This window comes from Danio aesculapii, chromosome 2 (genome assembly GCF_903798145.1).
Source record: "Danio aesculapii chromosome 2, fDanAes4.1, whole genome shotgun sequence".
Lineage (NCBI taxonomy): Eukaryota > Metazoa > Chordata > Actinopteri > Cypriniformes > Danionidae > Danio > Danio aesculapii.
Genome location: NC_079436.1, coordinates 8700271 through 8716977, shown reverse-complemented (window position 1 = coordinate 8716977; position 16707 = coordinate 8700271). Strand labels below are relative to the sequence as shown.

General features: G+C 35.1%; 1 protein-coding gene across 1 annotated transcript in view; it reads right to left on the bottom strand.

Annotated features, from left to right (window-relative positions):
- Positions 1-694: 694 nt before the first annotated feature.
- ccdc39 (coiled-coil domain containing 39) overlaps positions 695-16707 on the bottom strand; it is a 42223-nt gene continuing 26210 nt past the window's right edge. The window contains exons 14-22 of the mRNA XM_056464732.1: positions 16405-16542; positions 15622-15830; positions 13194-13317; positions 11302-11461; positions 10620-10726; positions 7987-8127; positions 6673-6852; positions 4773-4864; positions 695-1183 (exon numbers count right to left, since the gene is read on the bottom strand). Of these exons, the coding sequence (XP_056320707.1) occupies positions 1012-1183; positions 4773-4864; positions 6673-6852; positions 7987-8127; positions 10620-10726; positions 11302-11461; positions 13194-13317; positions 15622-15830; positions 16405-16542 (1323 nt within the window). The 3' untranslated portion in view covers positions 695-1011. The remainder of the gene's footprint in view (positions 1184-4772; positions 4865-6672; positions 6853-7986; positions 8128-10619; positions 10727-11301; positions 11462-13193; positions 13318-15621; positions 15831-16404; positions 16543-16707) is intronic.

Below are 16707 nucleotides of genomic sequence, written 5' to 3'. Positions count from 1 at the left end.
CATTTCCGATGTTTTACAATGTGCTCAGCCTGCTAGTTTGTCCATTCACAGACATTTTTATCACCACATGTTCTCTTATAACAAAATCACATGACTTTTTTAATGCGCATACTAGAATTTGTCCAGTAAAAGTCATCGTAGTTTATGCGCATCTTTTCTTTTCGAATAAAAAGTTCATCCTACTCAGTTATGCGCATGTTTTTATGCACATTTTCTAAATTTATGCACATTTTGCCGTTTCCATTAACTGTTTTTTATGCGCAATTCCAAAATGTGCAAAAAAATAGGTGGATAGAAACATAGCTAATGTCACATGATCCTTCAGAAATTATAAAGTCGAACCGTTATTAATAACTAAAAGCCAACAAGCATCAAATCAACATATTAAATTAACTGTGACACTACAACCCAAAATTACGTTTTAACACAGAAATTTGCCAAGTTTTAAAATATGTGTTAGAATATATATATTCTTAAATTGTAGTAAAATTTCACTCGCATTTCTGGCTGAATTATTGACTCAACAAATAAACGTAACTGTTTAATTGCAGTAAAGTCGAAAGTAAACTTTCTGAAAAATAATAAAAATAACCCCAATGACAAGAAATTTTATAGTCAAAAATATAAATACTATAGAAGTCGACGGTTACAGGTTTTTTTTTAGCTTTCTTCAAAAAATCTTCTTTTGTGTTTAACAGAAAGTCAAACAGGTTTGGAAAAAGTAAAGGGCGAGTAAACAATGACAGAACTTTCAGTTTGGGTGAACTATCCCTTAATCATTCCCACCTTTTCACCAGTAACCAAGCTATTTGTTTATAGTAAAGTTGAAAGTATACTTTCTGGAATTTATTTTTTAAATAACCCCGATGATAAGTAATTTAATAGATCAAATCATTTAAATTGCTGTAAAACAGGAAACACAAGAATGGTGGTAATGTTGTAATCATAAATAATAATTTCCCGGTTGACAGACAGTACTTCAAAGAGAAGGTGCCGTGAATTTGCATCTGTCTACGGGCTCTTGCACTTGCTGCTGCTGCTGCTTCTGCTGCTTCCAGCACTGGATGGCTGAGATCCTCGTGGGGACGTGACTGAGAGGCCGAGACCCAGATCCACAGTCTTCATTTGTGGGGATGAGACAGATTGGCTTCTGGGACTGCTGCTGGCTGATGGATTTGAGGATCTGATGTGTATGTGGGGCAAATAAGACAACATGTCACGCATATTTGACTTGCTTAAACTTAGATATACAGACATGCAGTACTGTGCAAAAGTCTTAGGCCGCTATCATGGGTCAGTACTTTTGGGTGAACTATACCTTTAATATACTGTACAAACAGAAAATATGGGCAATATGTACGCAATATTCAGAACAAAAAGTTTTGGAATCAAAAGTCTAGCATCAAAAATCTGTTTTAAGTGAGCTCTTTAGCACCAAGCAACAATTTGAGCATTTTTGTTGAATCTGTTCTGAAATGATGTGATATTTACAGTTTTTCTCAGTGGCTTTGGTGCATTTCTCACAACACTATTCACATTTGCACAACAGTTAATGCATTTCTCAAAACAATTAGTACAAACTGCAAAGCATAGTTGATAACCTGTAAAAGCGTGTCACTTGCTCAAAATGGATAGCTCATTCCTCAAAAGCAAGTATTCATGTCAATGAAAGAGTCAGAGTCATCAAGATGAAAAGTCCTGACACCATTGTTTATGAACAAGATAGTCAAATGGCTTTGTCATGTTTTCATTATGACAGTTTACTCTGTACATATTTTCCAATGCAAAAAAAGTCAGATTTTGGTCACACATCCTGAAAATGCTCAAGACAGCGCTATATAGTATTTGCACAGCCATTTGAAACTACAGTAAAGTTAGTTATCACTGCATTTAGTGAGGTGTCTGAGTATAAGACACTGAATATGTATGTTTCACGTTTTTACTGCTCTTTGCAATTCTAATGTATTCACAGCATTGTGCAGAAGAATAAACACACCCTTATTTACAACAAACATAAACTTCCTTTGGGTAGAGCTCTGCACAACTGTAAACAATATTGCAGAACATATTGGAACTGAACCTACAACATACATAGCTCTGTAAATTATTCTTGAAATTGTTCAATTAAGAAGACATTTTCAGAAAAAAAAATTAACTTTTTTAATAAAATTTGCTTGACAGATTTTGACAACAAGTTCAACATTTTTGTATGTAATGACTCAAGGACTACTAGTTAATGAAATGAGGACTATTAGTTTTATTTGGGATGACTATTCATCATTCATAAGTTTAGTTATTTTGACTGACATGACATAAGCAATTTATAGTGTTCTAAAACAATAGAGAGTTGTTTGAAAGCAATTGATGTATGTCCAAAAGCATTTGCAATTTGTTGGAAGGAATGAGAAACTGCTACTATGATGTGCACAAATGACTAATTGTTTTGAGAAATGCATTAACTGTTGTGCAAATGTAAATAGTGTTGTGAGAAATGCACCAAAGTGACTGATAAAAACTGTAATATACAAACAGAAAATATGGGCAATATGTAGGAAATATTCCGAAAAAAAAATTACTTTTGGAATCAAAAAACAGCATCAAAAATCTGTTTTGCGTGACCTCTTTTACACTAAACAACAGCTTGAACTTTTTTGTTAAATCTGTTCTGAAGTGAATATTTAATATTATGCATCTTTTAGCATTTCTAAGACTGCATTTATACTGTAGATCTTGATGGTCAGTTCTGATTTTGTGACTGTATCCGATTTTTTTGATGACCGTCTTACATCATCTTTTAAAAGTGACTCGTATCCGATCGTCTGCATTTACACAGCACACGGCAAAGGCGCAATGACCAGGAAAAAAAGAGCGGGCGCTGACTAACAGCTGATAATTAAAGAGTGCTCTTTTCTCTATTATTGTATGTAATCTGTTCGCAGCTTTTGACAAGCTGTTTTACTATAGTTTATGACAGAATGGTTCTCATTTGTCCATCTTCTTTTGATATATAGGCTTTTTTTAAACCAGTAGGCATCTTAATGTAATGTCCATAGCGTGATTTATGCACGTGATGTTTATATAGGTTACGTGGCGTGGTTACTTGTGCTTTATGACAACATAAAAGCTGTTTAGGTCCTTATGTATGAGATTTAAGGTTCGGGACTCTGCTGAAGTCTGTTCTGAAAAGAAAGTGTCAGAGTTGACGTCATTCGCTATGGTTTTTAATGACGCGCGATTCGCATTGACAGGTGAAAATCTGATCTACTGTACCTGCTTACACTGCAGACACGAGGGCGCAGATCCGATTCATATCGGATAAATTTCCACATATGAACAAGGCCTGAATCTGATTTGAGTAAATCGGAATCCATGTGATTTGTTCCTGCCTACACGTACATGGGCCATATCCGATCTGGGAGAAACAAATCGGAATTGAGTCACTTGAACAGTGCAGTGTAAATGCGGCCTAAGAATCTTTCTTAGATTTAGCATGCTCTATCATTCTTTTCCTCTCCAGATGAAACTCATACTGCCTGTAATACTGTATATAATATACAGGTCTGGACTCTTTGGAGGCCATTTCATGACTGTCTGTTTTTCATCAGCTGTTTTTCTCTCCAAATATGATTTAGAACTGTGTTTGGAATCATTATCATGCTGAAAAATAAACAATCCAGGCACATTCTGATTTTGTACCCCTATTTACATTTCTAAAGAGAGCAAAATACGTCCCATAAGCTACGTTTTTTGCAGTTTTTGTTTATGCGAATCCACCAGAGGCCGCTGTGTACACTATTTGAGATCTCAAATATCTCTCGCGTGTGCCATTCGTGCCTGCTGTTCTCATGTAAATCGACTAACTCACTGACAACCCCCCCCCCTCCTCCTCCCCCTTGCCTAAACATAACCAATAGTATTTTTAAAAGCATTTAACCGCTCACCTCCCTTCGCTAAACCCAACCGCAGTGTTTTGAAACACAATCCAAAAAAATAAAAGCCCTCGCCTGATTTTTAGCACATTTTCAGATTTTACCACATTCTCACCCTGTTATTTACTTGTTTGTTTTATTTTTTGGCTCCTGTTTTTGTCCTACCTTCTTTCTGGAACTGTTCTTTCCCAGACTCAAACCCCGTCATCATGGTTAACTCCGTTCTGCATCTCAAGTCTGCCGACGTACTGTACATGTCGAGCTACCGGACAAACTGGTAACAGCGGAAAAGCTGTCCACATGCAGGTAAGCACTCAGCTGGTTATTAAGAAAAGGAACGTCGTCATACCGTCCCATAGCGTTCGCTTTAAAGACAAAATGCGGCCAAATGTACTTCTGGTTACATAATTCACGATCTCCAAAAACGTATATAGGACTACGTTTTTTAAAATGAGCCTATGATGAAAATAAAACTATCACAAATGAGGTGCTTTCTATAGGAATTACATGAAGAATTAAAACCTGTCTGTAATTTTCAGCATTTACAATCCTATTAATTCAAGCAATATTAGCAACAGCTCTGGCAGAAATGCAGATCAAGCCAAAACAGAAACTCTAGTATTTTTCACTCATTCTTCCATCTTTCTCTAACTTCTTTTTCATATGTCTTTAACAAAGACCAATTAGAACCGGTATTTTCTGGATGTATTTTAATAAAGAGAATGAGAAGTAATATATAATGTTATTATTCCCTCACTAAAATAACAAATGTAACTAGGGGCCTAAGACTTTTGCATAGTATTGTACATCTGCATTATTTTGAAAGCCTGATTATGTGAATACCGGTGGAGTGAAGCAGAACTGCGGGCAGAGTTGGGCTTTGAGCTTAGACGACTGGATGGAGTGGAAGAAGGAGAGGGCAGAGACAAACCAGCCTTAAAAAAGGAAGTAAAATAACAATAGCCATTATTAATGAGTTAATTAAAAAAAAAAAATGCTAGTAAATGCGAAAGCAATTTGTTCTTATTGCACTGTAAAAATAGAAAAATGCAACACTACTTCTAATAAACAATTATGAGAAATGTTATAATTTTAAATAATAGTTTTCAGTAGTAGTTTATATTGTTACAAGATCATTCAGGGATCATTCTAATATGCTGAATTTGTAATATCTGTATCATTAGTGGGTTGGACCCCTTTTACCTTTAGAACTGCCTTAATCCTTCATAGCATAGATTTAACAAGATACTGGAAATATTCCTCATAGATTTTGGTCCATACTGACATAATAGCACCACGCAGTTGTGTGCCGTTCCACCTAATCCCAAAGATGCTCTATTGGATTGAGCTCTGGTGACTGTGGAGGCCATTTGAGCACAGTGAACTCATTGTCATGTTCAAGAAACCAGTCTGAGGCGATTTGCGCTTTATGACATGGTGCGTTATCCTGCTGGAAGTAGCCATCAGAAGAAGGGTACACTGTGGTCATAAAGGGATGGACGTGGTCAGCAACAATACTCAGATAGGCTGTGGAGTTGACACAATGCTTAATTGGTACTAATGGGCCCAAAGTGTGCCAAGAAAATATCCTCCACACCATTACACCACCACCAGCAGCCTGAACCATTGAGACAGGGCAGGATGAATCCATGCTTTCAAGTTGTTGACACCAAATTCTGAATATCAGTTTCCTGTTCTTAGCTGACAGGAGTGGCACCCGGTGTGATCTTCTGCTGCTGTAACCCATCTGCCTCAAGGTTGGATGTGTAGTGCGTTCAGAGATGCTCTTCTGCAGACCTCAGTTGTAACGAGTGGTTATTTGAGTTACAGTTGCCTTTCTTGCAGCTCGAACCAGTCTGGCCAATCTCCTCTGATCTCTGGCATCAACAAGGCATGTGCCCACAGAACTGCCGCTCACTGGATACTTTCTCTTTTTCAGACCATTCTCTGTAAACCCCTAGTGATGGTTGTGTGTGAAAATCCCAGTGGATCAGCAGTTTCTGAAATACTCAGACCAGTATTTCCAGAATACTCAGACAACCATGCCACATTCAAAGTCACTTAAATCACCTTCTTTCCCATTCTGATGCTCGGTTTGAACTGCAGCAGAACGTCTTGACCAAGTCTACATGACTAAGTGCATTGAGTTGCTGCCATGTAATTGGCTGATTAGAAATGTGCGTTAACGAGCAGTTGGACGTAATAAAGTGGCCAGTGAGTGTATATTGATCTATATATAACACAAGCAGTGAAATATATTTTAGAAATAAATAATTATTATTTAAATACTTATTATATTTTATTATTAATAATTTTCCAATTAATTAGCGTAATACACTCTTGCTAAATACAATATAATTTTTTTAAAGGGATAGTTCACCCAAAAGTGAACATTTCCTCACCATTTACTCAAGTGTTTCTAAACATTTATGAATTTCTTTTTTCTGTTGAATGTTGAAAATGTCAGCAGGCATCTACAGAACAAAAAATACTATGGAAGTCAACGGCTGCTGCTTTTTCTTTTGTGTATTTTTGAAGTTTGGAGTTAGACGGTAAGTAATTGATGACAGAATTATCATTTTTGGGTGAACTATCCCTTTAACTTTTAAAAGAACTATTGCTTGTATGTATTACTTCACTGGTGCAATGAAACATTTAAAAAATGTTAATGGGTTGCATTTTGTACAAACACAATGTTGCAAATATGTAGGCATAAGGTAACAAGGAAATAGTGAAGTTATACCTGCGTAAAATGTATCTGTATTATAGATGACAGTTCAGGATTCTCCTCCATGGCATCCAGAAGCATCTTATTTATGCTTTTGTTGAAGTCTCGGAGTTCCCGCAGCTCAATGTCGCGTTCCTCAAAGGTCTTCTCTGTGCTCTGTTTAGCAGAACGAATTTCCTTGGTATATTTGACACACTGTAAAACAAGATAAAGATCCAGGGATGTTTAAATGGCAACCTAATCAATAATAATAACAATAGCTCTCTTTCCTGGCCATGCATACTTCTAATTATAGAGTACTGTGCAAAGGTTTTAGGCCAACGTTAAATCTGTTGTTTTACTGATAGTATATTGGATATATGTGACCCACATTAGTCATAACTGTGCATTTTTTTGTCAATTATTTATTAATTTTGATTTATACTGGGTGAATAAATGACCTTTCAGTTGATGTATGGTTTGTTAGGATAGGAGTTTAGGTTAGGTTAGAGTTTGAATTCATTTGGTTTGATTGTTTAAGACATGTGAAAGACAATGTTGGAGAAAGGTGGTTTGTCTTGGTTTGAGCTGAATTTCGAGCAATATTGTCTGAATTGATGGAATTGTGAATGTTGAAAAGTACAGACAGGTTTTAATCCATTATGCCTTCTGAAAAGGACGTCAGTGGTAATAGTTCATTTTCAGCATGATAATGATTCACTAATTGTAGTGAAATCCTATTTGGAGAAGGAAAACAGCTGATGAAACACAGACAGTCATGAAATGGCCTCCACAGTGTCCAGATCTGAATATTATAGAGGCTGTATGAGATCACATGGACAGAAATAGTAAGATATGACTCTCTAAACCTAAAGAAGAACTCTGGAAAGTGCTAAAAAAAGCCTGATATTACACAGCATATTATCTCAGAAAATGTTAGGACAATTAGAACAAAACAATTGCCAAGGAAAGCCAAATTAAACAGTCTTTTGCTTAAAGAGAAAATGTTGTGCTGTTGATGTTTTTTGGTACATATTTTCTATATTTTCTGTTTGTTTTAATAATGAGATTATATATTGTGCCAAAGTATTAGGCCAACAAAGCTAGTATAGTGCTTAGGACTAATTCAGCAGCCGCCTGAAAATCAGTGATTTGAGCTAATTAAAAAAATGTGAATTATTTTTTTGTTACAAAAACACGCTGACATGCTTCATAAGACTGGATTATGGATAATTAATCAATTATTGTTCATTTATTATTTTTAATAATTAAAGGAATAATTACTTAAAAGGTCTTTATATTATATAAGATAAACTTGAAAAAAAGACAGTTTCAGAAGAGCGGCCAGACCTGTTTGACGGCTCTGTTGATTTTCTCCTCCTGAGAGAGGATGTCTTTGTTGAGAGAGAGCACATGTGCTTGAGTCCTCTCAATGCCCTCATTCAGGACCTTTTCCTCTTGAAGAAGACCCTCCAATGTGCTGGACATGCTCTGAAATATGTGGAAAATGTCATTAATTTTGCTATACTCTCAAATAATTGTTTAGAATTACTTGTGAAATGTAGTATACAATTAAAACATTACTACAAATTACATAAATAAAAGTTGCACAGGTATATTTTTGCCAAAAGTAATTAACGATATACAGAATTCATCAGGATTATACATTTTCTTTTATGGCGAACATTCTTAGAATATTAAGTAAAGATCATGTTCCATAAATTTTTTTTTGTAAATTTACAACTGTAAATATACCAAAACCCAACCCAAAACAAAACTTTAAAGGTGATTTTCTAAAGGGTGTTTTCACACCTGTGGATCGATTCTCTTGTTCCGAAACAGGGATAAAAATTGTTACAGTGTTGCACTTTGTTCTTGGTGTGGTTCACTTTAGAGTCCTGCTCAGCTGTCATGCATTCTTATTTAAATTTTTTACTATGAACAATAAGACATTATAAGCGAAAAGCTGACTTTAATTTTGAATGGTGACACCTACAGACGTCATCACCAAATGCCACCGAATGCTGTATTCACATATGCCAAACGAACCGTGCTAACTTGGGAAAGGAGACAGGTACTGAAACAAAAGTCTAGGGGTGCTTTCACACCTAGACTTTTGTTTCGGAACCTGGCATGTTTCCCCAGTTAGCACGGTTGGTTTGGCATATGTGAATCCAGCAATCGCGCTTGGATTCATGCCTGAATGAGGTGGTCTCGGCTCGATTGAAACAAACTCTGGAGCGGGTTGATTGTAGTGAGAAAGCAAAACGATCCGAGCCAGGCTATATCACAGTGTATTATGGATATGTAATAGGCATACACAGTTGAAGCCAGAATTATTAGCCCCCCTGAATTATTAGCCCCCTGTTTAATTTTTCCCCAATTTCTGTTTAACGGAGAGAAGACTTTTCCAACACATTTATAAACATAAAATTTTTAATAACTCATTTCTAATAACTGTTTTCATTTATCTTTGCCATGATGACAGTAAATAATATTTTACTAAATATTATTCAAGACACTTCTATTCAGCTTAAAGTTACATTTAAAGGCTAACTGTTACTTAACATGGTTAATTGGGTTAATTAGGCAAGTTAGGGTAATTAGGCAAGTTATTGTATAACGATGGTTTGTTCCGTAGACTATCGAAAAAAATTTCGCTTAAAGGGGCTAATAATTTTGACCTTAAAATGGCTTTTAAAAAATTTAAAACTGCTTTTATTCTAGCCGAAATAAAACAAAAAGACTTTCTAAAGATGAAAAAATATTATCAGACATACTGTGAAAATTTCCTTCCTCTGTTAAAAATCATTTGGGAAATATTTAAAATAATATTAATTCAAAGGGGGGCTAATAATTCTGACTTCAACTGTATATGGCTATATGAAGAGATAATTATGAGTAGGGGTGTCATTTCTACCGGTAAATGTGCGTTACATATTAAATACGAAAGTGAAACTTGCTGAACTATTAACGAGAGGTGTTTTATCTGTTAGGAAAACTGACCGAACTTCAGTCTTGGTTTATCTGTTATTTCTTTCCATAATGTAAAGCCTATAATGCATAATTCTAGCCAAGGGCTGTGTATGAAAAAGTCTTACCTCTGATTTATATTTGGTGATGATGTCTGTGGTTGTCACTATTCAAAATTGAAGTGCAGATTTTAGCTTATAATGTCTTATTGCCCATAGTCAGAAATTAAAATAAGGGCACATGACAGCTGAGCGGGACTCTGCATAATAAACCGTGAAACTCTGACCAATGTGATGAGTTTACTTGCATGTGACTTGTTTTTAGCTATTTTGGTCCATTTAGAAAATTTGCCATGTGACAGCAAACCACATAAAAAACAAAGAGCAACAATGTAACAATTTTAATCCCTGTTTCGGAACAAAACAGATGTGAAAGCGCCCTAGATGTGAAAGCACCCTAAGAACTTAGATTTTTTAACCCTCAGATCCCAGACATTCATAGTTGTATCTCGGGTAAATATTATATATGCTAACAAATTATACATTAATCAAAAACAGGTTATTCAGTTCATTCAGATGATGATACACTTATGGCTGGTTTTATGGTGCATGATCATAAATAATAATAAATAATGAAACAATCTGACTTTAAATAAACACTTTCACCTTTATACTATGTTGTGATTTATGTCATTTGTATCAAGGGAAAGGACATGCTTTGCACAGCTCATAACACTTTTAAATAATTTTTTTACTTGTTTGTGTTACACATAAACTAATAATGAGATTAGCTGCTCTTCAGAGGACTTTCTGAATTGATTTCTTTACTAACCAGAACTACACTAGCATTCCTGATATGCTACAAATGCCACAAGCTGAAGTATTGCTATGCATTTTGATCGTTTTCCTTTATTAAGTTAGCACACTTTTCTTTAATGTTGCACAGCCCTATTGTAATGCATTGTACATCTGATTTTCTGGAGCACAGTTGACATCAACACAAATATTTACTTCAATGTCCTGCTGCAGTTCTTGGGTCTGCCGTCTCTTATATTTGTATTTCTCCTCAGCTGCTCGTCTCTGCTCCTCCAGCTTCAGCTTCTCCTGGTGTGCAGGACCTAAAGAATCCATCCCAAAATTTGATTAGATACTGTTTTATTATACATTTTTTATACATTGGGATAGTTCACCCAATTAATCTGTCATCATTCACTCACCCTTTACTTGTCACACACCTTTAAGTTTCTCTCTTCTGTTGAACACAAAAGAAGATATTGTGAAGAATGTTGAAGACCAGTAACCATTGAGTTCCACAGTATTTGTTTTTCCTACTATGGAAGTCAATGGTTACAGGTTCACAACATTCTTCAAAATAACTTATTTTGAGTTCAGCAGAAAAAAAGAAACTCGTAGAGGTTTAGAACCACTAGAGGGTGAGTAAATTGTGAGTAAAATTTCATTTGTAGGTGAACTATTCTCTTGATTTTATTGTAAAATGCAATATTTCATATGTTGTTTACATGCCAAATTAAATCTTTACAGTAGCTCTACTACAAACACCAGACCACTTTAAATTGAGATCTTTTGGAATGTTTTGACATTAATAAAAAAGGGTTGTAAAACTGGAAATGGGTTACAGTGTTTGAGACTGCCTATAAAATTATTTGAATGTGAATGATAGGAATGTAGTTACTGGATTCGGTGACTTTGGTCAGGGCTTTGCGGTGGGTTGAATTGCAGTTGTTGACAACTTGAAGCGTGTTCTCTAGAGCTTGGATCTCTTTCTCTGTTTTTCGGATTTTGGCATCTAACTCGTCCCCCTTACGCTGCAGTTCTTCTTTCTCTTGAGCTGCCTTTAGAAGAAGTTCAGGATTTATAAGATGTTGTAATGTATATGAAGCTGTCATGTACATATATATATATATATATATATATATATATATATATATATATATATATACATACATACATACATACATACATACTACATACATATATATATATATATATATATATATATATATATATATATATATATATATATATATATATATATATATATATATATATATATATATATACATACATACATACATACATACATACATACATACATACATACATACATACATACATACATACATACATATATATATATATATATATATATATATATATATATATATATATATATATATATATATATATATATATATATATACATCCATACATATATATACATACATATATATACATACATATATATACATACATACATACATACATACATACATACATACGTACGTACATATATATATACATATATATATATATATATATATATATATATATATATATATATATATATATATATATATATATATATATATATATATATATATATATATATATATATATATATATATATATATATATACACATACATACATACATACATACAGATATAAATATATATACGTATATATATATATATATGTTCTTCTGTATATCTTTGCTTTAAAAGCATTCCCAACAACTGTATATATATATATATATATATATATACAGTTGTTGGAAATGCTTTAAAAGCAAAGATATACAGTAAGCTGTGATTCTCCGATTTAGAAATACACCATCTGGTTGTAATGATTTTAAAAGGTGTGAATGATTAAATGATTAACTGTGATTAACACTGTGATTTGTCAATTTCTATGGTTGCTGAATAAGAGGCTGATTTACGAAATTTTCAGTTCTGAAAACCCACAGCACACTGCCATTTTGTTTGAATTTAGACTGTATCAATGTTCTTGGTGCTGGAGCGCATGACATCGGGTGCGTTTTCCGCACAGTGTTGACATTTTTTCATGTAGGCACACAGAAGGATGTGTCAAAAATGCGAGATGCAGCAGGCTGTTAGGCTGCAGGCTGCATAAACAGCGTGCAAAACCCTTACTGCCAATTTATATATTAGTTGAAGTCAGAATTATTAGCCCCACTGAATTACTATTTTTTTCTCCTTTTCTATTTAACAGAGAGCAGTTTTTTTTACATATTTCTGAACATAAGAGTTTTAATAACTCATTTCTAATAACTGATTTATTTTATCTTTGCAATGATGACAGTAAATAATATTTGACTAGATATTTTTCAAGACACTTCTATACAGCTTAAAGTGACATTTAAAGGCTTAACTAGGATAATTAGGGTAACTGGGCAGGTTAGGGGAATAAGGCAAGTTAATGATGGTTTGTTCTGTAAACTATCGAAAAAAAAGAAAAAGAAAAATATACAGTACCTGATTCCAAAAATCTGAATGACAGTGTACTGAATACTGTGTATTTGACTTATGTTTTTTAATTTACACTATATTACAATAAAAGCATTTTATTTTATTTTATTATTCAGCGATACATGTCATCAGATACTATTGATTACAGATTTATAAGCAGATAAATCTCTCTAGAAATACGATAAATAAAAAAATAGAAATGATATACCTGGTGCATATGATGCAGTACAATGCATGAAATTATGAAAAAAAACTCTCTTTTAACAACTCTCTTTTAACAAAAAGTCTTTTGATACCTTTATAATAAAGTAGGCCTGGGATTTGTCCTCTTCTCCCTCTGGTGGAGCCAAGGAAACACTCAGGACCTCATACCTCTTCCTCTGCTTGTCAATTTTGGACATAGCCTCATTCACCGCAGCACTAAATGCAGGAAAAAAAATCAATGCAGGAATCAAACAGATGACACGACATCAGTGTAGATACTTTTCTACTATTTACTTCATTTCTATAAACAGGAAACATATACATTTATATAACATTTACTAAATATGTACACTCTCAAAAATAAAGGTATGCGAGCTGTCACTGGAGTGGTCCCTTTTCAAAAGGTACACATTTGTACTTAAAGGGTCCATATTGGTACCTCAAAAGTATATATTAGTAGCGTTGAGAGTTGTTAGTTACGTTGTAACTAATGTTGTTTAAATGATGGATTTGCAACGGATTTTGGGAACCACTGATCACTATATCGTTCTTTTCCCAAACAATGCATCATGCTATGATAGTTCAGCTGCGAGTTACGTCGTTGTTTGGGAAACGCACCCCATATCTTTGATAAGGAAGTCAACTCTCCTTCCTCTACGTGCAGTGGATTGGATGAACACAATATTTCCCCATCCTTTTTCTTTTTTGAAAAAGAGAGAAGAAAAATGCATTACATCTTGAACTGACTCCAAATCATGTGGCTTTTTTCGCAATAGATTAGTTAATATGCGTCAAGGTTTTTACATATGACTAATTGTTAGGATAACAGGGAAAAAAGCATACACTACCTGACAAAAGTCTTGTTGTCGATCGCAGTTCTGAGAGCAACAAATAATAACTTGACTTCTAGTTGATCATTTGGAAAAGTGGCAAAAGGTAGATCTGTTGAACATCCCAATCATCACAAATACTGCAGAAGACCTATTGATACCCGCATGGACCCAAGATTCTCACAGAAATCAGTCAAGTTTGGTGAAGGAAAAATCATGGTTTGGGGTTATATTCAGTATGGGTTATATTAATCAACAGCCTGAGGTATCAAGACTGAAATATTATATTGTATTTCCACCTGGGGATACTCTTCCCGAGGCCCTCAGACTATGCAGAGTCACTGATTCGATCCAAGACCAAAGACGAGATGATCCCAAGGTTTCCATATCCTGGACCAGGCCGAATCCTGAGCAGCTACTGTGATGGTCATGGAAGAGTGGAGAACATGAGTCTGATTCCTGTGACGCTCCAGAGACAGACGAGTCTTCGCTGAGGCCAGCTTCCAGCCTCCGCCACTGAGACTGCAGCTCTGCCTGGTTTCTCTCAAGGTTTTTTCTTCACTTCCGCCATTAGTGAAGTTTTTTTTCCCTCTCCGCTGTCGCCACTGGCTTGCATGGTTCGGGATCTGTAGAGCTGCGCATCGTTGGATTTGCCCTTCAATATTTGGACTCTCAGTAGTGATTATTAAACCACACTGAACTGAGCTCAGCTGAACTGAACTTAAACACTACAAACTGAACTACACTGTTCCTATTTACTGTGACCTTTTATGTGAAGCTGCTTTGACACAATCTACATTGTATAAGCGCTATACAAATAAAGGTGAATTGAATTGAATTGAATTGAAATATGCTGCCCATTACATTACAAACCACAGGAGAGGGCAAATTCTTCAGCAGGATAGCACTCCTTCTCATACTTCAGCCTCCACATCAAAGTTCCTGAAAGCAAAGAAGGTCAAAGTGCTCCAGGATTGGCCATCCCAGTCATAAGACATGAACATTATTGAGCATGTCTGGGGTAAAATGAAGTAGACGGCATTGAAGATGAATCCAAAGAATTTGGAGAACTCATGCAAGAACGCTTTCTTTTCCATTCCAGATGACTTTATTAATAAGTTATTTGAGTCATTGCAGAGATTTTTGGATGCAGTCCTTCAAGCTCATGGGAGTCATTCACAATATTCATTCTTTTTCCACTCTGCCATGACTTTATATTCTATACTGTACATTATTTCTGTTAAGTGACAAGACTTTTATCTAAGTAAAGTCAGACCTTACTGTCCTTATTAAATAATTAAAAATCAAGACATGATCATATTTTATTTTGGGAAAATAAGTGTAATCTAGAGGCCTTTGCCTTTCATATAAGCCACTTCTGATACCAAATGATCAACTAAAAGTCAAGTTACTATTTGTCATTCCTACAACTTGAATAGGCGACAAGACTTTTGTCAGGTGGTGTATGAAAATTTCAGATTTCAGTGTTTAAGCACATTTACTCTGATTCATACTACCATAATATGTTTTGATTAGTTGAATTGTTTGGAATGAGTCCCATAGGATGTTATAAAAACGATATCTCAGCATTATAATCAAAATACATTTTTTGTTGTGAATGTGCACCCCCTAGTGGCGTAAAATACATAGTGCCTTTAATCTCTCTTACGTTGTCTAGAGTGCTTTTTACCTGAGTCCTTGTCTTTCCTGTTCAGTGAGCTTGACCTGTTTATTGAGCATCTCTCTGTGCACATGGATCTCCTCCTCTCTCTCCTTCATGGCTGTTTGCAGCTGCAGACGCCTCTTCTCTAGGGTCAGCACTCCATCTGCTCTGTCATACAGCAGGTTCCTCAGCCGCTGCACCTCCATCTTCAAGAGACCCTTCTCCACCATACTGTCCTGCATGTGTTTACAACTGTGTTTTCCTGTTCTCTCCCATTATTATTATCCACAATATGTCTATATATTATAAGTTGGTATTAATATTAAATCTGATGTATGGTGTGTAAAATGTGAAACTGGTAGCTGAAGACATTAAGAGACTATTTGAATATTTAATAAACAAGCAATGTGTATACTGTAAAACCCAATAAGTTAAGGTAACTCAAACCATTTAAGGCAGGGGTGTCCAAACTCGGTCCCGGAGGGCCGGTGTCCTGCAGATTATTGCTCCAACTTGCCTCAACACACCTGCACGGATGTTTCTAGAAAGCCTAGTAAGTGCTTGATTAGCAAGCCCAGGTGTGTCTGATTGGTGTTGGAGCTAAACTTTGCAGGACACCGGCCCTCCAGGACCGAGCTTGGACATGCCTGATTTAAGGAAACCGATTTAAGTTCAAAAACTAATCCTAATGAGTACTGTAAACTTAATCCAATTGAGTAAACGAAGCAATTTATAAAGTTGACAGTTGGGTTTTACAGTGTAGAAATGTATGCAGTTTGTGAATGTGAATTCCCAAGTCATGTCATTCACCTGTTTTTTGAGCCTGCTTTTTTTCCGCTCTTTTTCAGAGGTCTCGATGAAGAGTTCCATCTCCTGGATCTTAGTGGTCAAGTCTGTCTTCTCCGCTCCAATCTTCTCTGTGTCTTTTTTAATGCAGCGAATATCATCCTGTGAAGAAATTAATCATTAAAACAACCCATACAAAAATAGGAAAATGCTTTAGACCAAAATAAGGACGAGGTACTGTGTGTTTAGTTGGAAGACATAAATTAAATTAGCATTCAGTGTCACAATATTTTATATATATAAAAAAACCTTGTTAGGCATATTTGA